The 17,877-nt window shown below is 45.1% G+C and overlaps 1 protein-coding gene across 5 annotated transcripts in view; it reads right to left on the bottom strand.

The window, feature by feature from the left end:
- Positions 1–17,877, bottom strand: part of LOC120897291 (sodium/potassium-transporting ATPase subunit beta-1-interacting protein) — a 56,714-nt gene that overhangs the window by 3,467 nt on the left and 35,370 nt on the right. For 2 of the 5 annotated variants that reach the window (XM_040302046.1, XM_040302047.1), the window contains exons 4-7: positions 17,424–17,504; positions 13,206–13,403; positions 13,058–13,118; positions 1,221–5,940 (exon numbers count right to left, since the gene is read on the bottom strand). In XM_040302046.1, coding sequence (XP_040157980.1) covers positions 3,998–5,940; positions 13,058–13,118; positions 13,206–13,403; positions 17,424–17,504 — 2,283 coding nt within the window. In that variant the 3' untranslated portion in view covers positions 1,221–3,997. Of the gene's footprint in view, positions 1–474; positions 688–1,220; positions 5,941–13,057; positions 13,119–13,205; positions 13,404–17,423; positions 17,505–17,877 lie in introns of those variants that run through there. The other 3 variants (XR_005738517.1, XM_040302050.1, XM_040302048.1) reach the window with 3 other exon arrangements.

Genomic DNA, 17,877 nt, shown 5'->3' with positions numbered 1-17,877 from the left:
GAGAGAATAGGAAACAAAAAATTAACAAAAAATTAGTCGATAAAACATAAACATATTTGCAAAACAAAGGTGAAGGAAAGGGCGGGAGGAAATTGTAAAGGAATGGAAAACACCCCAATAAGGATACGCAATAGGTGGGGGGGGGGGAAGCTTCAGATTGTGACGTAAGGGGTGTAAACACGTGTTTCTGTGTGTGCGAGCGATCCTGTGAACAGTGATCGAGGAAGGCCATGGTGCTAGTCTCAGCTTCGGGGTGAAAACACATTTCGTAGATTGCAAGTGTGTGAGAGAGAGCAAAAGTGTATAAATGTTCTTCTCGTCGTAGTGACAATGAATGTGCGCGTGTGTGTGTGTGTGGGCAAAATGTAACAAATTAGACATGATTTAAATGTAAACTGGGAATTCATAGTGAAACTGAACTGATGTTGATGACTGAACTGCTATTGCCACCACTAGAGCAAGACTAGCACTTACCTTAGAGGTACCACTACTATGTTAGGAGAGATCATTATGGGAGTTTTTGGAACACACACACACACAGCAGAGCCAGTTGACTGTGTGCAGAGAGTTCTCAAGCTTAGTTGAAGTTAGAACCAGCCTACTACACTGGTAAGCGCACTCTATTCTACTACGTGGAGTGGAGATACATATGGGGAAGGAAGAGGGGTTGCGTTTTAGGAAATTTTACTAAAGGGAAAGGGAAGAAGAGAGAGAAAGAGCTTTAGAGAGGGAGAAAACAATATGTACAAAATAGTTGGGTTGTTTTCTTTTTTAAAGTAAGAAAAAAAGCCATTCACCATCAACTCTGTGCTTTTGTTACGTGGTGTTAAGGTGTGCGAGGAGAACGATGATTGGATGATCTGCTGTGTAAAAATAGACAAAGTTGTGCTAAGGTGTAAATTGTTTGTGAATAATGTTTTTTTCTAAGTCTAATTAAATAACAATTAACTAACAAACTAAAACTCTACGTTCGCAAACTTTACACCTTTCATAATACTTAAAACATATTTAAAATAAAAGAAGATCAATTTACAATGTATAACAACTTATAACAAAAGGTGAGAGATGCTAAGTAGCTCATAACTCAATTTAACTAAAACATTAAATGTAAAATATACATAAAACTGTACAAGCCAACAGGCTCAAAATTGTAGGAATTAAACATAACAAAAACGTTCACATTTCCCACAAAAAAAACAAGGGAAGAAATAACTCGGTAGTGACAATTTCATTACATTTTCTTCTTTTGTGTTTCGTTCTTTTATTATATTCATTGCTTTCTTCACGTCCAGAGCGCTCTCCTCCTCGCTGAGCTTTACTGATAACTACTGGTAAAAACCATGAATTAAAAAAAAACAAACACGGCTCTAAGCCACCCAGAAACAAAAGAAAATGAAGAGAGTTTCAATCTCAATGAAACGACAAAACGTTTTGATTCGCTAGCTCAGCTAAACTTATTAGCCCCCCCTGCATAGATTGAGTAGAATAGTGTAAGAGGAATAAATTCGCGCAAAGTTTAAGTCACTAGTCAGCTATTTCGTTTGATTTCTGTTGCTATTTTCATTGTTTCGCTCTCTTTGTACCATCATACGCGACGCAATTCGCAATCTTGCCGTCCGCTAACGGCGTTATCTAATGAAGCACGCGCGCGCGTCTGTGTGTGCTTGTCGTTGTGGCATTTAGAACCGAACATCTATGAACATAGAGAGAAGTAGTGCTTGCAAACCTATGCGCTATGGGGTTTGGTGTGTATAAAAAAAAAACATTAACTGAAAACAGAAACAACATTTCGTCCGAGGCCTGGTGTATGTCTCTAACGCTAAAGTCTACGCGCGCTTTGTAGACTTACATTGCGTCCTATCCTATGCTTGGCTAGATACTCTAGACTGCCGCTTCTTTCACGAGAAGAGGAGCTTTGGTTTGCCGCCGACATTTCCAAAGTTGTTTCTCTCCCTCGCGAAATGCGTTCGTTTTCTCCCTGGCTTTTGTCCAGAGCTTCTTTAATTTTGGCTAGCAAAAAGTACGATGTCTGCTGTTGCGCGTTCCTCTTGTTTTTGTTTTGGCTACTGGCTACATTCTACCGAGATAACATGGTTTCGTGTCTACATTCTTTCCCTCGTGCATTTTTCCACTGTTCCCATCCCATTCTCTTTACAAACGACATCACGATATTCACAACGAAACGATATACGGTATTGGCTACGAGGAATAAAGATACATACACACACGCACTGATCACTGATTCCAATGACCAATGGGGCTGTGCTGAGTTTGCTTTTCGTTGGATTGAGGAAATTCAGTAAAAAAAAAACAACACGTTCCTCTTATCGCAAAGGGGAATTCTTACTTTAAGGATTCTCTTCTATAACACAGTCAAATGTAACGATAGGATAGGAGCAGAGGAAGGAAAGAGCGCCCTGCCAGAAGGTCTCTTTCTCTTTTCCTTCCATCGATTGAATAAGAAACGGTCGATTATTACGATAATCATCGGTAATTCACTACTCTACAACCGGAAGGGGGATATACATATCATAACACTAACTAGTTCACACAACAAAGTCACACGTCGGACACTAACTCACTCACTATCTCTCTCACAACGGGAACCTTTGACCCTGTGTCTACCTTCCGGCTATTACAACATATCTATATCTATGACCGTCCACTAAAGGAAGGTGAGCAAAGTCTACTAGAGTACGATAACAAATCCGAACCTCCAAAAAAAGTGAAGAACTAGCTTATCGGTATGTTGTAGACAGCATTTTAAGGAACATTGTCTAATTCTGAGGATCATTTGGATCATTGTGTTCATCAAACAAGGGCAAGATAGGGCCTACCAGTACGGCAAGGGCAAGAAACTACAGTTTATAAGCAAAAAAAGGAAAATATCTTTAAATGATAAGGTCAAGATAAGTGTTCAATAGTTCTAACCGTCTCTGATACAAACTTTGTCATTGATTCGAACGCTCAATGCAGCATTATCAAATAGGAGTCAAGGAAGGACGCCCTTCGCACAGTGCAATTCGAGGACTTTCAACGATTCCTTCAGTATAAAATCACTCTCACTCGATGTTTGGCTTAATCGTTTCTATCTCATTAACTTTTTCTCACCACGCGTACGTAGAAAAAGCAGAGAAAACGAGGCGAATTGGGAGTGGTAAATTATAAGGAAACAAACAAAAATATATAGGGATACGTCATTCAGAATCCTTCTGGCTGTGGTTGTGGTGTCGTTGTATCATTAATTTCTCCTTCCCATGGAAAGTTTGCGCAAATCGCACTTCGGTATTGAAATTAATACCATAAATCGTGGGATGCGACACAGCCCGCGACCGCGACGCGTCGTCATGCCAACACTTCTTCATGGAAGAAATAGGCAAAGCTCCAACAGGCTTCGGTGCGGCTGAAACGTGGAGGCACAACGGCACACACGGGGAGGAGGGGTCGTAACAGATGGATAAAATTCACGAAATACAACAACAACCGACTGAACGAAAGGAACAAAAAAAAGGAAACGCTATCGCTTAATGGTTTCAACCAGTTCTAAACACCAATCGCAACGGCTGAGACTGAATGCGACATTAAACGCTGGGTTACAATCATTTCTCGCGCTCCGCTCTCACCCCAACACATTCCACACAACTATCTACAGCCTCGTGCGTTGTTGTGTTGTGTATCGACCCTTCTTCCGTGTCAACAACAGTTCAGGCGACACGCTGCTGCCGCCGTTGAAATGGTGAAGGCGGAAGTCGGAATAAATTCCCCAACGCCAGCACGGCGGCACGCTTCCCCAGCCCCATCAATAATTCACTGTTCCTAAAGGGGGACGACTCTTTGACGATTGTCCCCCCCCCCCTTCCCTTTCCAACGGGACGATGGCGTCGCCACTGGCAGGAAGAATCCTTACGACACAAGACACGTTGGCGCCTTCCCATTATCGCCAATCGGTGCGACAAGGACGGCTGAGCGCCTTCTACCACCGGCGCACTACCGACGCCTAATTCCCTGGATGCTCCAGAATAACGTAATCCGGATAGGCACCGTTATTGCTGCAGAACGATCGTGGCCGCTGTTGCTGCTGATGGTGATGATGGTGATGGCCGGCCCCATTCGCTCCGAACGTTCGGCCCGGACGGCGGGCCCGGTACGCTAGCCGATCCTGCGACTTGGCCCGATGCATCACCATCACCGGAATGCCCGACGGCGATCCGTTGCCGCTGCTGCCGCCATTATTGTTGCGCTGGAATATCGGCAGGGGCGGGAATGCGTTGTTGTTTTCCGGTGGCGACGATGGGACCGCCGCCGCACAGTATCCGAGCGGTTTTGCTCCCGCCGGCACTGCTGCACCGTACTCGCGAATCTGATCGCACTGCGTGGCCGTGCTGGGGAGTCTTCCGCTGCTGCCACTACGACCGCCCCGTTCCAGCAGCCCGCCTCCTGCGTGGCCGTTATTGTTCAACCCGTTGGTGCCACCGGCATTGCCCCCGTTTCCATTGTGCCGGCGAGCGATCCGGTTCAGGTTGGGCGATCGTGTGAGGTAAGCGTTGCTGCTGCAGCTCGCGCTCGATCCCGCATCCGAACCCTTGCGCTGATAGTGCTGGGGTAGGGGCGGTACCTGCGGTATGGGCGATCCACGGCCATTCCACGAGCCGGGTGTGGTGGGACCGGCCGATCCCGTTCCACCGCCGTTCGATCCGACGACCACACCACCGACCAGCGAGTTACGCTTTTGCGGCGTGGAACTGCCGAGCTGCTGGGCCGACCCGCTCAACAGCAGCAAGCGCCGACCGTCGTCGTCACCGGCCACCATCGCACCATCCGCTCCGGGCACTGCTCCCCGGTAAGCCCCCGCGGGCCGGCCCAGCATCACGTTGTTGAACGGATTGCTGATGCCGAAGTTGGCGGCCCGCGCCTGATACGATGAGGCACTGCGCGGTATAAAGAACGTATCGTCCTCCGGATCGGGCGTCCGACGACCTTGCACACCGCCGCCCTCCCCGTACCGCAAGATGCTCACACTCCCGCTGTTGTTCTTTCGCAGCGGATTGTTATTCAGCAGCGCCGCAGCATGATGATGATCCCGTCCTGCCCCGGCAGTCGTAGCCTTGCTGAAGCTAGCATTCCGGCTCAGTCCGCGCGTTGGTACGGTGGGCGGCGGCGAAGACTCCGAGCTGTCCTGATGCTGCAACAGAATCACGCGCGATCCGCCACTGTTGATGCTGTTGCTGCTGCTCAGCTTCGTCAGCAGGTTGCCGCCCGCAGGCTGGCTGCCCGTACTGTTCTGGTGCTGTAGGTTGTGGTGGTGGTGGTGGGGGTGTTGTTGCTGGTGGTTGTTGTTGTGATGGTACCCGCTGCCATGGCTACCGTTGTGCAGACTCTGCGGGCTGCTGTGAAGGTTCGTGAACGTGGATGACGGTGAGGATGAGGATGACAGTAGTGTGTTAGTATTCGAGGGTGAGTGATGGCCGTTACTGCTGCCGGTCGCCGGACCGTGCTGCCCGTTAAGCTTCGCCTTCAGCATGTCACCGAAGCTGCCGCCACCCGCACCTCCGCTACTGCCGCCGACCGTGTTATTGCGCGTTAGTGCCGATCCGGCGGTGGGCGGCGGCTGTGGCACCGGGTGATGATGGTGCGCGGGCAGTGATGATGAGGATGATGAGGATGGGTGGTGTTTGCACTGTCCATTGGTGTGATTTGGTGGACGGCCGAACGCAACAACAGCACCGCCGGTGGTGGTGTTGTTGCCGTCGCCACCGTCCTCCTTGCCTCCCTCGATAGCGCCATTGCTGGTGGCTAGCAGCAGCAGCTTCGCGCTGCTGGCCGCCTGCTTTAGCTGGGTCGAGTTGGCACTGTTGGTGGTCGGTAAACTACTATAGCTCACGTACATGGGATGCACCGCCGTGTGTTGCGGGCTCTTCGCGTCTCCGCCCATAAAATCGACTGCAAGGAAGTAAGGGAGACGACGCGCACCCGGGCCGGGACCGTGGCAGAAGTCGTAACACAGTAGTGGTCACACAGTGGACCGGTTGGCAAAGTGGCAGATTGAAGTAGTAGAAGTAGTAGTAGTATTGGTAGTAGTTGTTGTTTGAAGAAGTAGAAGTGGTAGTAGAGGAGTGTAGTTGTAGTGAGAGTGTTTTAGGCAGTAGACAGATCCAGTACGAGAATTGTTCGAATTCGGTACCCGATTGAAGGAGAAAACGAAAGAGAAAAGAAATTACAAATTAAGAAATGGCAGAGCAAGATGCAATTAGAGAGGTTTTTGGAGTGACATTGTGGAAACAAACGAATGGGACCGGCGAATAACAATGGATGATACAAATGAGAGAGGGTTGCCGACAGACACACATAGAAAACGAAACGATTTAAACAAAACGGTTCGAAGGAGAGGAGAGAAGCTTTTGTTCGATCAAGCTGTTTGAGGTGTCTGAAGAGGCTGATGAGTATGGGTCACAAGGAAAAACGAAAAGCCAAGTAAGGCGAAAAAATCATAGAAAACTTAATTAGACCATTCGTCCACGTAATTTGCATTTTAAATGCGACAGATTACATTCAATCTAAACCTCACAACAACGAACCTATAGATGACATATGAATCGTGCACGTGCAAATGAAAGGAAACGATGCAAATATGTGTTCCGTATATGGATATGGAAAGGGACGGCGAGATGGCAAAATGTACACCGAACGCGCGACGAGTTGAGCAACAAAACTTACAAAACAAACGCATCAACCAAAATGGGGTTACTCTGGCACACACTTTCGATTGTTCCAAAACAAATGGGGAAACAATATTTGACATTATTTACAGGGGTTTGTTAAATTGGCCAATTAGTTTAGCTGTACATTCGCGGTGAATAGAATTAATTACCATGATGGTTACTTTTTTTATTTTTGATCATTAGCATTCTGGTTCTGTTCGGGAAAGCATGGCAACATGTTGAATAGACACCTAGGCGTCTGTATCACGCGAGCTTAACCATATCGTTACAAATTACGTTACATTTTGTGTTGCGCTTCATGAATCTTTCGTTGAGATTCATTCATACAAATCCTCAAGGATCAGTATTTCGAATCGCAAATCGAATCTATAAAGAGTCATGAATATCCAAAGATTCATGCAATAATACAAATTCATACAGATTTTACAGATAATTCTCGGAAGTCCATATATCTTTAGAAATCTATGATTTTCATAATATTGAATTGTCTCAAAATATGCATGAATCTCCTAAGATCTATGTATCTATTACGATTCATCAATCTCAATAGTTTAAACTAAACAGATTCATGAATTCCTACAGATGTTATAGGGTTTGCCAAGATTTTTTATTTGCTTCCCTTATTTTTTTAGTGTGTTCCCACGATTTATTGGGCGTTTTCCAGATTGTTTTTTGTTCAATTGTATTGATGTCCAATACATCGTGGGAACGAACCAAAAATCTATGGGAAACGATGAATAAATTGAAAAAATACAGGAACCAACAAATAAATCGTAGAAAACCCTGTATCATGAATCTATAGTTTCTGTGAATCATACATAAGATCAAAAGATTCTTGAATTTCATTATGATCTTCAGAAATTTATGGATCTTAAGAAATCATCAATGAATCTTTGAAGATGCAAGAATTTCAAAGTATGAGCACCATATTCTTTCATTCTATTCAAAGATTCGATCTGATTCATTAATATGAGATACCCATCTCTAGTTACTTTACCTTCACGGTAGGTCATTACGCCAAGAATAAGTAACCTTCTGATACTTAAATATATCAAAAATAATAATATCACGTCCCATGGTTGTAATTCTAACGTCAATCCATATTTTAACATACAACGGTGGTTGATATTTCCAACATTATTTTACTGTCTTGTCACTAAAATCTATTAAACAACGCTATTAAGCGTTATGGAATAGTTAACATTTCCACAGAAATTCCACATCCCAAGATTTGCTTTACAGGCTCCCCTTGCAGTGGCGGCAATCAGTACCGTTCAAACACGTACCGATTTCACCTGAACCCAACCCAACCAGCCTTAATAATTATCATCAATAATGTATGATGCTTATCGATGATATCAATGCCACATTCTTGATGAATATTGTATTTGACGGGTTCTCCTCTGACGCCCAACGCTTTCAACGACTACGCTATAAGTAGACCATAGAGCTATGTTTCTCAGAGAACCTTCATGAAATGATACAAGAGAGAGAGAGAGAGATAGAGAGAGAGATAGAGAGCGAGATAGAAAGGAGCATTAACACCATTTATGTAGGGATCTGCATTAACGCACGCATAGCAATATGCTTTTAATAATGGTTTTAACAGATTTTTTATCACCAACCAGTGGAATGTGACCGCGAAGCAGCCCTACAGGCTTGAAACACTTTGCCCTACGGGTGATTTACGACATTGTTGCAACAATGATCCTCTTCCCCTTTACCACGTGGTGCTTTAGTTGCATCAATAGAACGATTATAAATTGTTCCGTCTCGTGCGCATGAAAATTTAAATATCTTGCAAACACGTTGCTCATCTCTCTCTCTCTTCGCCGTATGCGCCCCGTCACCGGTTCAATTTTGTGAATGCTTTTTCCTACCTTGCTGCATTATGCTAGCTTTGCAGCACGTGCGCCACCACTACCCAGGGAACGGGTTGTATGATGCGGCCTTCAATTATTAATCGTTATTGGCGTCGACTTCCGCGCGCTAGGATCATGCTGCTGCTCGCTTGCTTGCTCGCCTTTGTATCGTGCCGGGCATAACACGGAACATGCCCACGGCACAGGACTCCCGTGCGCGCCCGACGAGCCTGCTTTTTACGGAACAACGGATGAACGGATTTGATCAATTTTTGGCTCGAAATTGATTTTCAACACGAAAACCATCCACCTTCAATAATCGTATCCACCGGCAAAGAGTAGGTTATAAAAATAAGGCTACACACACAATGAGAGATGCCAGGGAAGAATAAAACGCGAGAACAAGGTCCTCCTGGATGGTGTAAAAGCCGGTCCAAGCTCGGCCCAAAAAAAAAGGAGTTAGACAACCAGCGAACGCGGAAATGCGGTGATTGTGGCAATACGCAGCCCACATCTGACGCAAAGAAACTGCTCCGTGTGGCTGTAGTGAGCAGCGAAGAATGCAAATCATTCACTTTAATCCTCCAGCCAGGCTCCCGGGGGTCGTCTTCCGGGAAGGAACCACTCTCCCAAAGGCGGGAGGATTTGGTAGGATGAGCAAGAAAAGCCACAGCCGATTGCCTTTTCCGGTTGCCCTAAGTGGGTATTCGCGGTGCGAGGCGGCGCTACCGAACGATTTTGGGTACGAGATTACCAGCCTGCCTTCTGAGTGAGTGGGCTAAGGCCAATAAAACGTGAGGAACGCTCCATAGAATGTGATAATTTCAATCTCGAAACGCATAGATCAGCTAAAGGTTAACACACACAAAAGAGGATTTTGATGCGTTCCACCAGGAGCAGGAAGTGGATTAGAATGGATTCACCCAACAATAACAATACAAACACTGTGTGTGTGTCTATGTTTGATAATCGTTTCGGGACATTCGATCTAAATAGATGCCTGAATAAATATTTGACTGTTTGAGTTTACACGCAACAGAAAATAGCCCTGAAGGGGAGTTCTTAAGTGAGAACAAAGAACATAGAATCGAAAAATAAATACTAAAAATAAGAAAAAAAATAGACTGAAGCATAAAACTAACCGCGTTTTAAATAAAACCAACATCATGTGTCCTCTCAAAACGTCCCGTTTTGCAACTAGAACAATAAAACAAACACCCAAACAACAAAACTTAAAGTCATCCTCCGAAAGCCTACAACAATAAAAGAAAAGCTCCAAACCAAAGTAGAACCTTTTGTTGACGTCATCCCCGACATCAACTCCTTTCCCCTCCGGGAGGGGGCAGGGTGCGAAAGTCAATCATACAAACCCAACTGGCACATTTCCAGCGGGCCTCGACGGACACTGCTGCCACTTCCGTCATCACTCGAAACAAAACTAGAACGCAGATAGCGTGTGGCTGTGGGAACTGTGGGACAACTTTTCGCAGGATTACGTGCACATTTTTACGCCGGCAGAATGTCACGTTTCGGGGTCACGGTGTGCAAAAACTGCAAGTGCTAGCTAGAGTGGTGTCACACTTGGTGCGTCCTTTGACCCGCACCAGCACCGGCGTTGGGTCGTCGGATGGAAATTAAAACACCCGGACTAACTTTTTCGCAGAGTCGTGTGAAAGTGGGGTTTGCGAAATTGTTGGGCCGAAATTGCTGTGGGTCGCAAGAATTTGGAGATTATACGAGAAGTGTAAGGCATTAAGATATAGAACAGATAATCGCAGGTGACTTCCTAATTTGACGTTTATTTCTTTATCAATTTCACACGCTCAAAGGTAAACGCGTAAAACAGGACTACTACTGCGTGTAAAAAATCAATAAAAATGCAATTACCTCTTTACCAAAAGGGGCGTTTCATTTAAAATTCCAACCGGAAATAAGTACACGCACAGCAAACAAAGCCTCCTTAAGCATGCAAGAGGACGAACGACGATGACGCAGAAAAGATAAAAATAGCACCAACCTCGGTGGTTTCTTCTTTTACCGGATTGTGTGAATTCCCATCCCAAGGTATCTTACAAACACTACATAGGCTCCATCCATTGGCAAGCGCCTTTCCACTACAAAGAAGGAGGACAACATGCCGCTGCCAAGACATTTGCTGCTCCGTTTCCTTCCCATCAATGGATGCACAGATGCACACATTGCAATACGATCGCTGACCTCACCGGCATGCGCTTGGACGACTCATGAATGGGGTCCAGAATCCAAACTATTTTCTACAGGCTTGCCATTGCAGAGCGAGCAGAAAGTGTAATATCGGAAAATTTAATCTACATTTATGATGTCGCATCGTTGCGTACCGTACTGCTTGCTGTGCGTACCTTCATGAATGGCTGTTTGCCAGGGTGTGTGTCAACGAGAAGATGCAACGAGAAGTGTTTTTTGTTATCATCTGCACACTTCAACGCCATACTTCAAGGGAAATGAAGGCAATCGCTTGAGCTGAGAATATAGAAGAGGATGCAAACAAGTCAAAGTGATCACTCTTGTCGTCAGCTGCGATGTTGACCCTTATGAACAGGCATTTGTTCTTGAAAAGTGTCTTAAGTAGAGTTTATATGAAGCAAAACGGTACAAGAATTTTAAAAAATATGTTTGTTTTTGTGTCCCTGCATACCCTGTAAATAAGTCTAATCAAGTGGAATATATTTGTAAGAAGAATAAATAAAAGAATATTCCCATCACTATCCACTACACACACTTATCAACCATAAATCTTGACCTACACCAAAGCGTCAAAATTGGATAAAGTTTTGTTACCCTCCAAAAAAGTGGCCCAGAAAAAATTGCTCATACGATACACACACTACACAGCCAATTTCGTTCCATATCTCGTTTAAGCTGCCCCCAACAAAAACGCGTTATTCCAATCACCAGCACACGCTACACGATATGCACGAGCCCTCTCCCCGACCTCATGATCAGGCTAGGCTGGGCCAAGATGCATCTTTTCTGCAGCGTCTCTACAAAACAATGGCGCTAGCTGCGCGCCCCGGACGTTACGAGGCTAACGTGCGCGTAACTAGAATAATTTTCGTCCACTTCCGTGACGAACACCCCAACAGCTAGCCGTTTGCGAATGCATGTACACTCCCGTCTACCGGTAGTAGTTGGTGGTAAGATAGAGGCCCGGTAATAGTAATTTGTTTCTCACTTCCCGTTGTAACGGAGCATGCAGCACAACAGCATTGTTCTCGTAGTCGCAACAAAAGGGTGGCGGCAGCGCTACCATGAGAACAAAGACCAGTGCACCAATCAACTCCTCCACGCGGTCGCTGTGTCGTCCACGGAGGAAGCGATGGTGTGTTTTAACGATCACACACTATTATCACGGCCTGCCAACCAACCAAATGATCCACTTGAGATATGATACGACATACAGCGCAGACGATTGAAGGTGATGTACACCACCACCCACTTACACTTTCCGCCTCGTAAAGCTGTCCGGCTGACATCACACATCATTACGTTAACCTGAAACATTCGTACCTTGAACCGGGTGTAGGAAGACGTAGCACGCTTTACTGCACCAGGGCAGATAACACGTTGCACGCGGCTAATAAAAGTTCCAATTTAAAAATGACACATCGCGACACGAGCGCCAATAAATCCTGCTCAAAATACCAAGTCTAATTACAAACTACTGACCCAATTCCGTTCTCAGCCTCTGCAGAACATTTCTGCGCGACACTATCCTTCTATTCTACGATCAAATACATCTTCTACTTCTCAAGCTACTTGGAGGCTTAGATTTAGATTATTTCATTAAGCTCACAAGGACACAGGCAAAGCGTAGGGCGCGCGACACATTTACTAGTTACGGCTGCAAATAGGAACCAGAAACCCCCTGCTCTGCCCGCCCAACAGAAATAACCCACTTCTACGGCGTCCGACCCAATAATTTCTACCGATAGCTGCTCCGAATGCTTTCCCTTGGTGAGTAATTACTTTTCCGAACGGATTAGATACGAATTAGGGAAAGCACAACAACGCGTCAAGTTACATGCTGCTGCTGTTGCTGTTGCTCGCACAAGCGAATGATCAAGTTAAGGTGGGATTGGTACGATAGGAAGTAAGAACAGATGATAGAATGTTAGTGATATATGAGTGATTGTGAGCCTAACACGAGTGTCAAGTTAGTAAGAGGGAGAAAAGCAGGCGGTATATAAGTACTTCACTGCTTTAGCTAACTGCTTCCATGGTGTTGAGGGAGACATTTTGGGTTAAAGTATAACTAATTTTGGAGAAAATTGGGCAAACTAGGCAACCGATTCGATGCCCACAAAATCGTTACATTAAACGCAACAGGGACAACGCAACACGGCAAAGGGTCAACATGAGTGGGGAGGGTAGGTAAGGAAACGGGAGATACAATGGACAGATGGATCGAAAGCACCTAACCCGCGGGCCCGTACTTACAGCTGTCATCCTCGTCTAGAAACGTCTGTCCAAGGCAGATTGCTCCAAAGATTCCAAAAACCTAAAACAAACAGACAGACAGAAAGGCACGTTAATGTGTCTAACCTAAGAGCAAAGATAACTATAGGAAGGACTTTCGATTACTTACTGCTAGTGCGCAGTGGATGCCCGATTGTACCACTTCCACGATGTGATACTCCAGCAGGCAACCGTCGACCCGTTCCGGTCGCACTGGCCGGTAAGGATCCTCCGATGTGATATTGGTGGGGTAGGTGGGTCGGCAACCGTAGCCATTCTCCTCGAACCAGGACACGCTGCCCGTTCCCAAATTCAATAAATCACTATCCTGTTGGTTTTTAAAGAATAAAGCAAACAAAAATGGGAAGATTTCGTTTAATTCGTTAGACATAGGCATATTGGAAGGAATAGAAATCCTTTTTTGCACAATACATTCAGAATCAGGTTCAGAATAAACTATGAGGATTTCAAACAAAGAGATGTCTAGATTGAAGAGATAATTCTTCGAAATATTGTCACGATTACTTTTCGTTACTCTGCAGTTGCTCATCTTCCGGTAAAGAACATTCTGCTCCAAAGCTACACTTCAGAGTACCAGATTAGGTACATAAAGAACACGCCAATAAACCTAAGCAATGCCTTCCTTCCTAATGTGAGAATTTATTGCAACGCCCAAGAAAGCTTCTGTTGCAACATGTAGAGCTTATAGCTAACAAAGTATCCTTTCTTCCGAATATCTGCTAGTGAACGCTCCAACTCTCTGACCGTAAACAGCCCTAGCAACCAAGCGCATCCTTCTTCTTTGTGACCTTTAGGGTACACCAAGTTCCAAGGTCACCGTTCTTTCCCATCTTCCCGCTGACGGCTTTGATCCCACAAATAATTCCATCTCAACCATCTTCCAGCGAAAGCAAACTTCTTCGACGTGAAACAGCTTTTGATTGACGATGGCAGTGGGTGTCGTAAAGATTTCCGAACTGCTCGGCGTACATAAAACCGAGCACAGAGGTAAGGCAATCAAACAACGGCAGACACTAACGCTGCTGCTTGGGACCACAGGGACCAACGGGGTAGAGCACTGAAAGCACTGAAAAAGTTTTGTTGAAATAACTTTGAACGATTTACGCGGCTAAAAATAAAGCAAAATGTCGTTCTCAGGAGTGTTATCGTTAGAGGAGGCTATTAAGGTTTGATTTAAGCTTAAACGATTAGCGAGTTAATGAGCTTAGTAAATTCGCTTTAGTACGCTTGACTTTGAAAGAGCATATCGCTGAAGTTCTTAAGGAAGTACCTGAGAAATGTGGATTTGAATCAAATAAATAAATAAATACTATATAAAACACTTACTAACAGTTGCTTAATCCGATGAAACAGTCCATCTAACAGGCCGTATTGTTTAATGCAGAACATTATCAAACCACTAAATGGAGCTAGCCACACAGTAGGACCAGAAACATTTCCGTCCAAAACCCAGCTCGAAAGCGAACCGTTGCGTGTAACCTATTTCCAAAACATTCAATGGCAATCGTCAAAGGCAATCATCAAATTAGATCAGCTTCAAAGCGCTCCTCCCCACGAAATCCCTACCCATCCGTGGTCCACAAACACACCAACACACAAACTAATGCTTTTCTATTTTCCAAAAATTCAATTTCGATTCGAATGGACTGCCACAACATGCAACCGAACCGAAATGAAGCGAACTATTACGGTGAAAACCCCCATTCCTGGAGCTACACAACAACAGGGCAACAAATCTACTGCACAAACGGGGTCCTCCGCGTGCGCGCCCCCGTGTGCTCACCCCGTTTATCATTCATCTATAACTATTACAGCATGTTTTGTGGCGGGTCGACAACACACCTCAGACAGAGCGGCGTCTGCAGTAAAGTTTTCACCAGCTCCCAATGTGGAGAATGAAGGAATTTTCAAGCAAGAAAAAAGGACCACAACTCGACGGAATGGGCTCCTCTCATTCGGGAGGAGAACATTGAAGACATGAGCGAAGGATCGGTGAAACACATTGCCCCACGTCTGTGACGTAACGTATTTTACGACCATCTGAGTGCTACACCATGCCATCAATGCCCGACTGGCGATGAAAAAAGGACACACAACGTGAAGGACACCAACTGACTGGCTCGATCTATGCACGGATTCGTACCAGCCAGCCCGTCTCAGTTGTCCCTTGGGACTGTGTGTGTGTGTGTGTGTGTGTGTGTGTGTGTGTGTGTGTGTGTGTGTGTGTGTGTGTGTGTGTGTGTGTGTGTGTGTGTGTGTGTGTGTGTGTGTGTGTGTGTGTGTGTGTGTGTGTGTGTCTGAGTTTGCCGGTTATTTCTCCGCATTCCATGCCTTTTACAGTGCTTTGCGCTGTGTCTCTCTCTCTCTCTCTCTCTCACACTTACTTCAACTCCCCCAAAAAAGCACCGTCTGGGTTAACTGGCTGGCACGTGAAGGACCTGAAACTAACTACAGTGTCCGGGTCAAGGTCATTGGAATTCCGCAATGCCACCGTGCTTCACTGGCCATCACTTTCTCTCTTTTGCCGTTCGCCGATGATTGCCATCGCCTCACTCAAGCACACCCAGCGGGTGTGCGCGCTTCGAGCTTCTGACGTCATGGCGATATGCAGCAACTACTCCGAACCCACAGGGTGGTTGGTTGCTTTACTGCGCTAATGGGATACATTCTGTCCCGAAATGGTTAGGTTTCGGTGGTTTTCAGGTTTTGCTGTTTACAAGCTTTCACTGCAAACACACAAACAATCACACATACACACAAAGAGCGATGAATTCCAATTATGGAAAGTTGCATCAATGGATGGACCTTGCTTGGATTTGGACGTCCCGGCCCGGCGTGTTTGCAGAGCCCGTGGAAGAAGCACTGGAAATGGAACCTGGTCATGCAAGCCTGCTAAAGCCATCACATTTCGCTCGATCGATTCTCCTCTGTGTGCGTCCCGAAACAGCGGTCGATATGTACACGATTGCAGGTAAGCGATACGAACGTATACGAAAGTACCTTGCATACACATCTTGAGCCATTATAATGAAGCCTCTAATGGACAGTATTATGGTGAAAGCCTCGAGACCTACGGCCTTTAGCTTAATCCGTTGACGGTTCGCATCGGCCACACTGGTCTGTGGTCTCATGTGTATTCCAGCGCTCGAAGATTTCCGCATCTTGGCACGGTTCCAAATAAACAACGAACCGAACGTATACAAAAAGGACTCCCTTGGTATATCTTAACACAATGCAAATCCAGTTGTTTGCCGTTGTGCCACACATGGAGAGGCTGTAGCCGAGATAGAAGTACACGATGTTTGTCCACAAATAGTATAACAATGCACCCAGGCAACAACAACAACACACAGTGCCGCGAAAGTGTACATCTCAGGCAGCATAAAATTTCGACCGTCTAGACAAGATTTTAAGCGCCCGATTTCCACCAACTACTGCACAGAGCGTGATGATAACGTTTATCGGCTAATGAGATTACTGCATAACCATTAGACCTTCCCCGATCCAATCGATGCCAAATAGTTATCCGGAAGGGGTGGTAGACAACGACCAGGCAAAGGCAAGCAAAAACTGAATCGTTCGTTCGTTCGAAAGCGACTCGTGTAACTTCAACTACAACGCCGACAAAGAGAAAAAACACACAGCCACACAGGCTGTGTGGGCAAGAAGATTACTTATTGGAAAAGTCCAGCACTTGATGCCTTCGTTTTTCTTCTCTTTGTTGCTTTTCTTTCATTTCCGATCAACACCGATCGATCCTCCGGGGGCGCCTAACAACCGGGCGACAAACTTTGGACCGAATGGTTAAGCTTTGTTTGCGACACCATTTTGCTCTGCCGCTCGCTCTGTTAATGAAGAGTTCTAATTACCGCACAGCGGAGTCACTCTATGGTGAAACTTTGATTACTTTCGGCTCCAAGTGTACAGGGATGGAAACTGAAATAGTTCTATCTATTTAGGTCACAGCACATGTCATTCGTTTCATAACCCTTTTCCTTTTTTTACGAACTGTTACATAAGCAAATGAATGCTTAATTAGCGTCTAAGTAGTATTAGAAGCAAAACAAAAGTTAAACATTATAAGTTATAACTCAATTGGCAGGTTCTATAATCATGTTCTTGAAAGTGACTAAGCCAGAGATTACCATTATTAAGCTCTATGTAAGAGCGATAGATAATTCAGATGGATTTTTTTATTGATTTTAGATTTAAAGGAAAGAAAGAAAACTAGTAACTTAACATAGCAGACAGACAAAGTAGTATTTCTAGTTACTAAGCTTAATTACTAATGCATATTTTTGCTAATAAACATATTCACAACACTTACCCTATCTAAAATTCCTATATTTAGATAAAAGCATATTAGGAAGATGTTCCATCCTAACCACAGCAAACTCCACACGGTATACTGAAAAGAGAAACAAAAATAGTAAACATGTGTAAAAAAAACATCCTTGTAAACTATTTTAAAAGCGTCATTTACACCTCAGGCACATAAAATTACTTCCTAACCGTAGGAAACCCCGATCATTGCACTAAAAAAAACCTCATTTTACGACATTTGATACAGCCATTAAAGTGGTTCGCAGTGTCAAAAAGTCAACGAGATGAACCAAAGCAAACAATACAACAAAAAACACCTCCAAACTAAAGAAAGTAACGCCATCCCATTGTGAAAGGGGTACATCTTCGTCAGCCGGCCGCGCCCGGGCTGTCGTCGCCGTTGTCATGGAGCTATTAAGTGCTTGTTCGGAGAGCATTGTGTGTCACGCGCGTTCCGT

The sequence above is a fragment of the Anopheles arabiensis genome, chromosome 2, assembly GCF_016920715.1.
Source record: "Anopheles arabiensis isolate DONGOLA chromosome 2, AaraD3, whole genome shotgun sequence".
In the NCBI taxonomy this organism is placed as follows: Eukaryota; Metazoa; Arthropoda; class Insecta; order Diptera; family Culicidae; genus Anopheles; species Anopheles arabiensis.
Note: the sequence above shows the minus strand (reverse complement) of the source record. Positions and strands in the feature narration are given on the sequence as shown.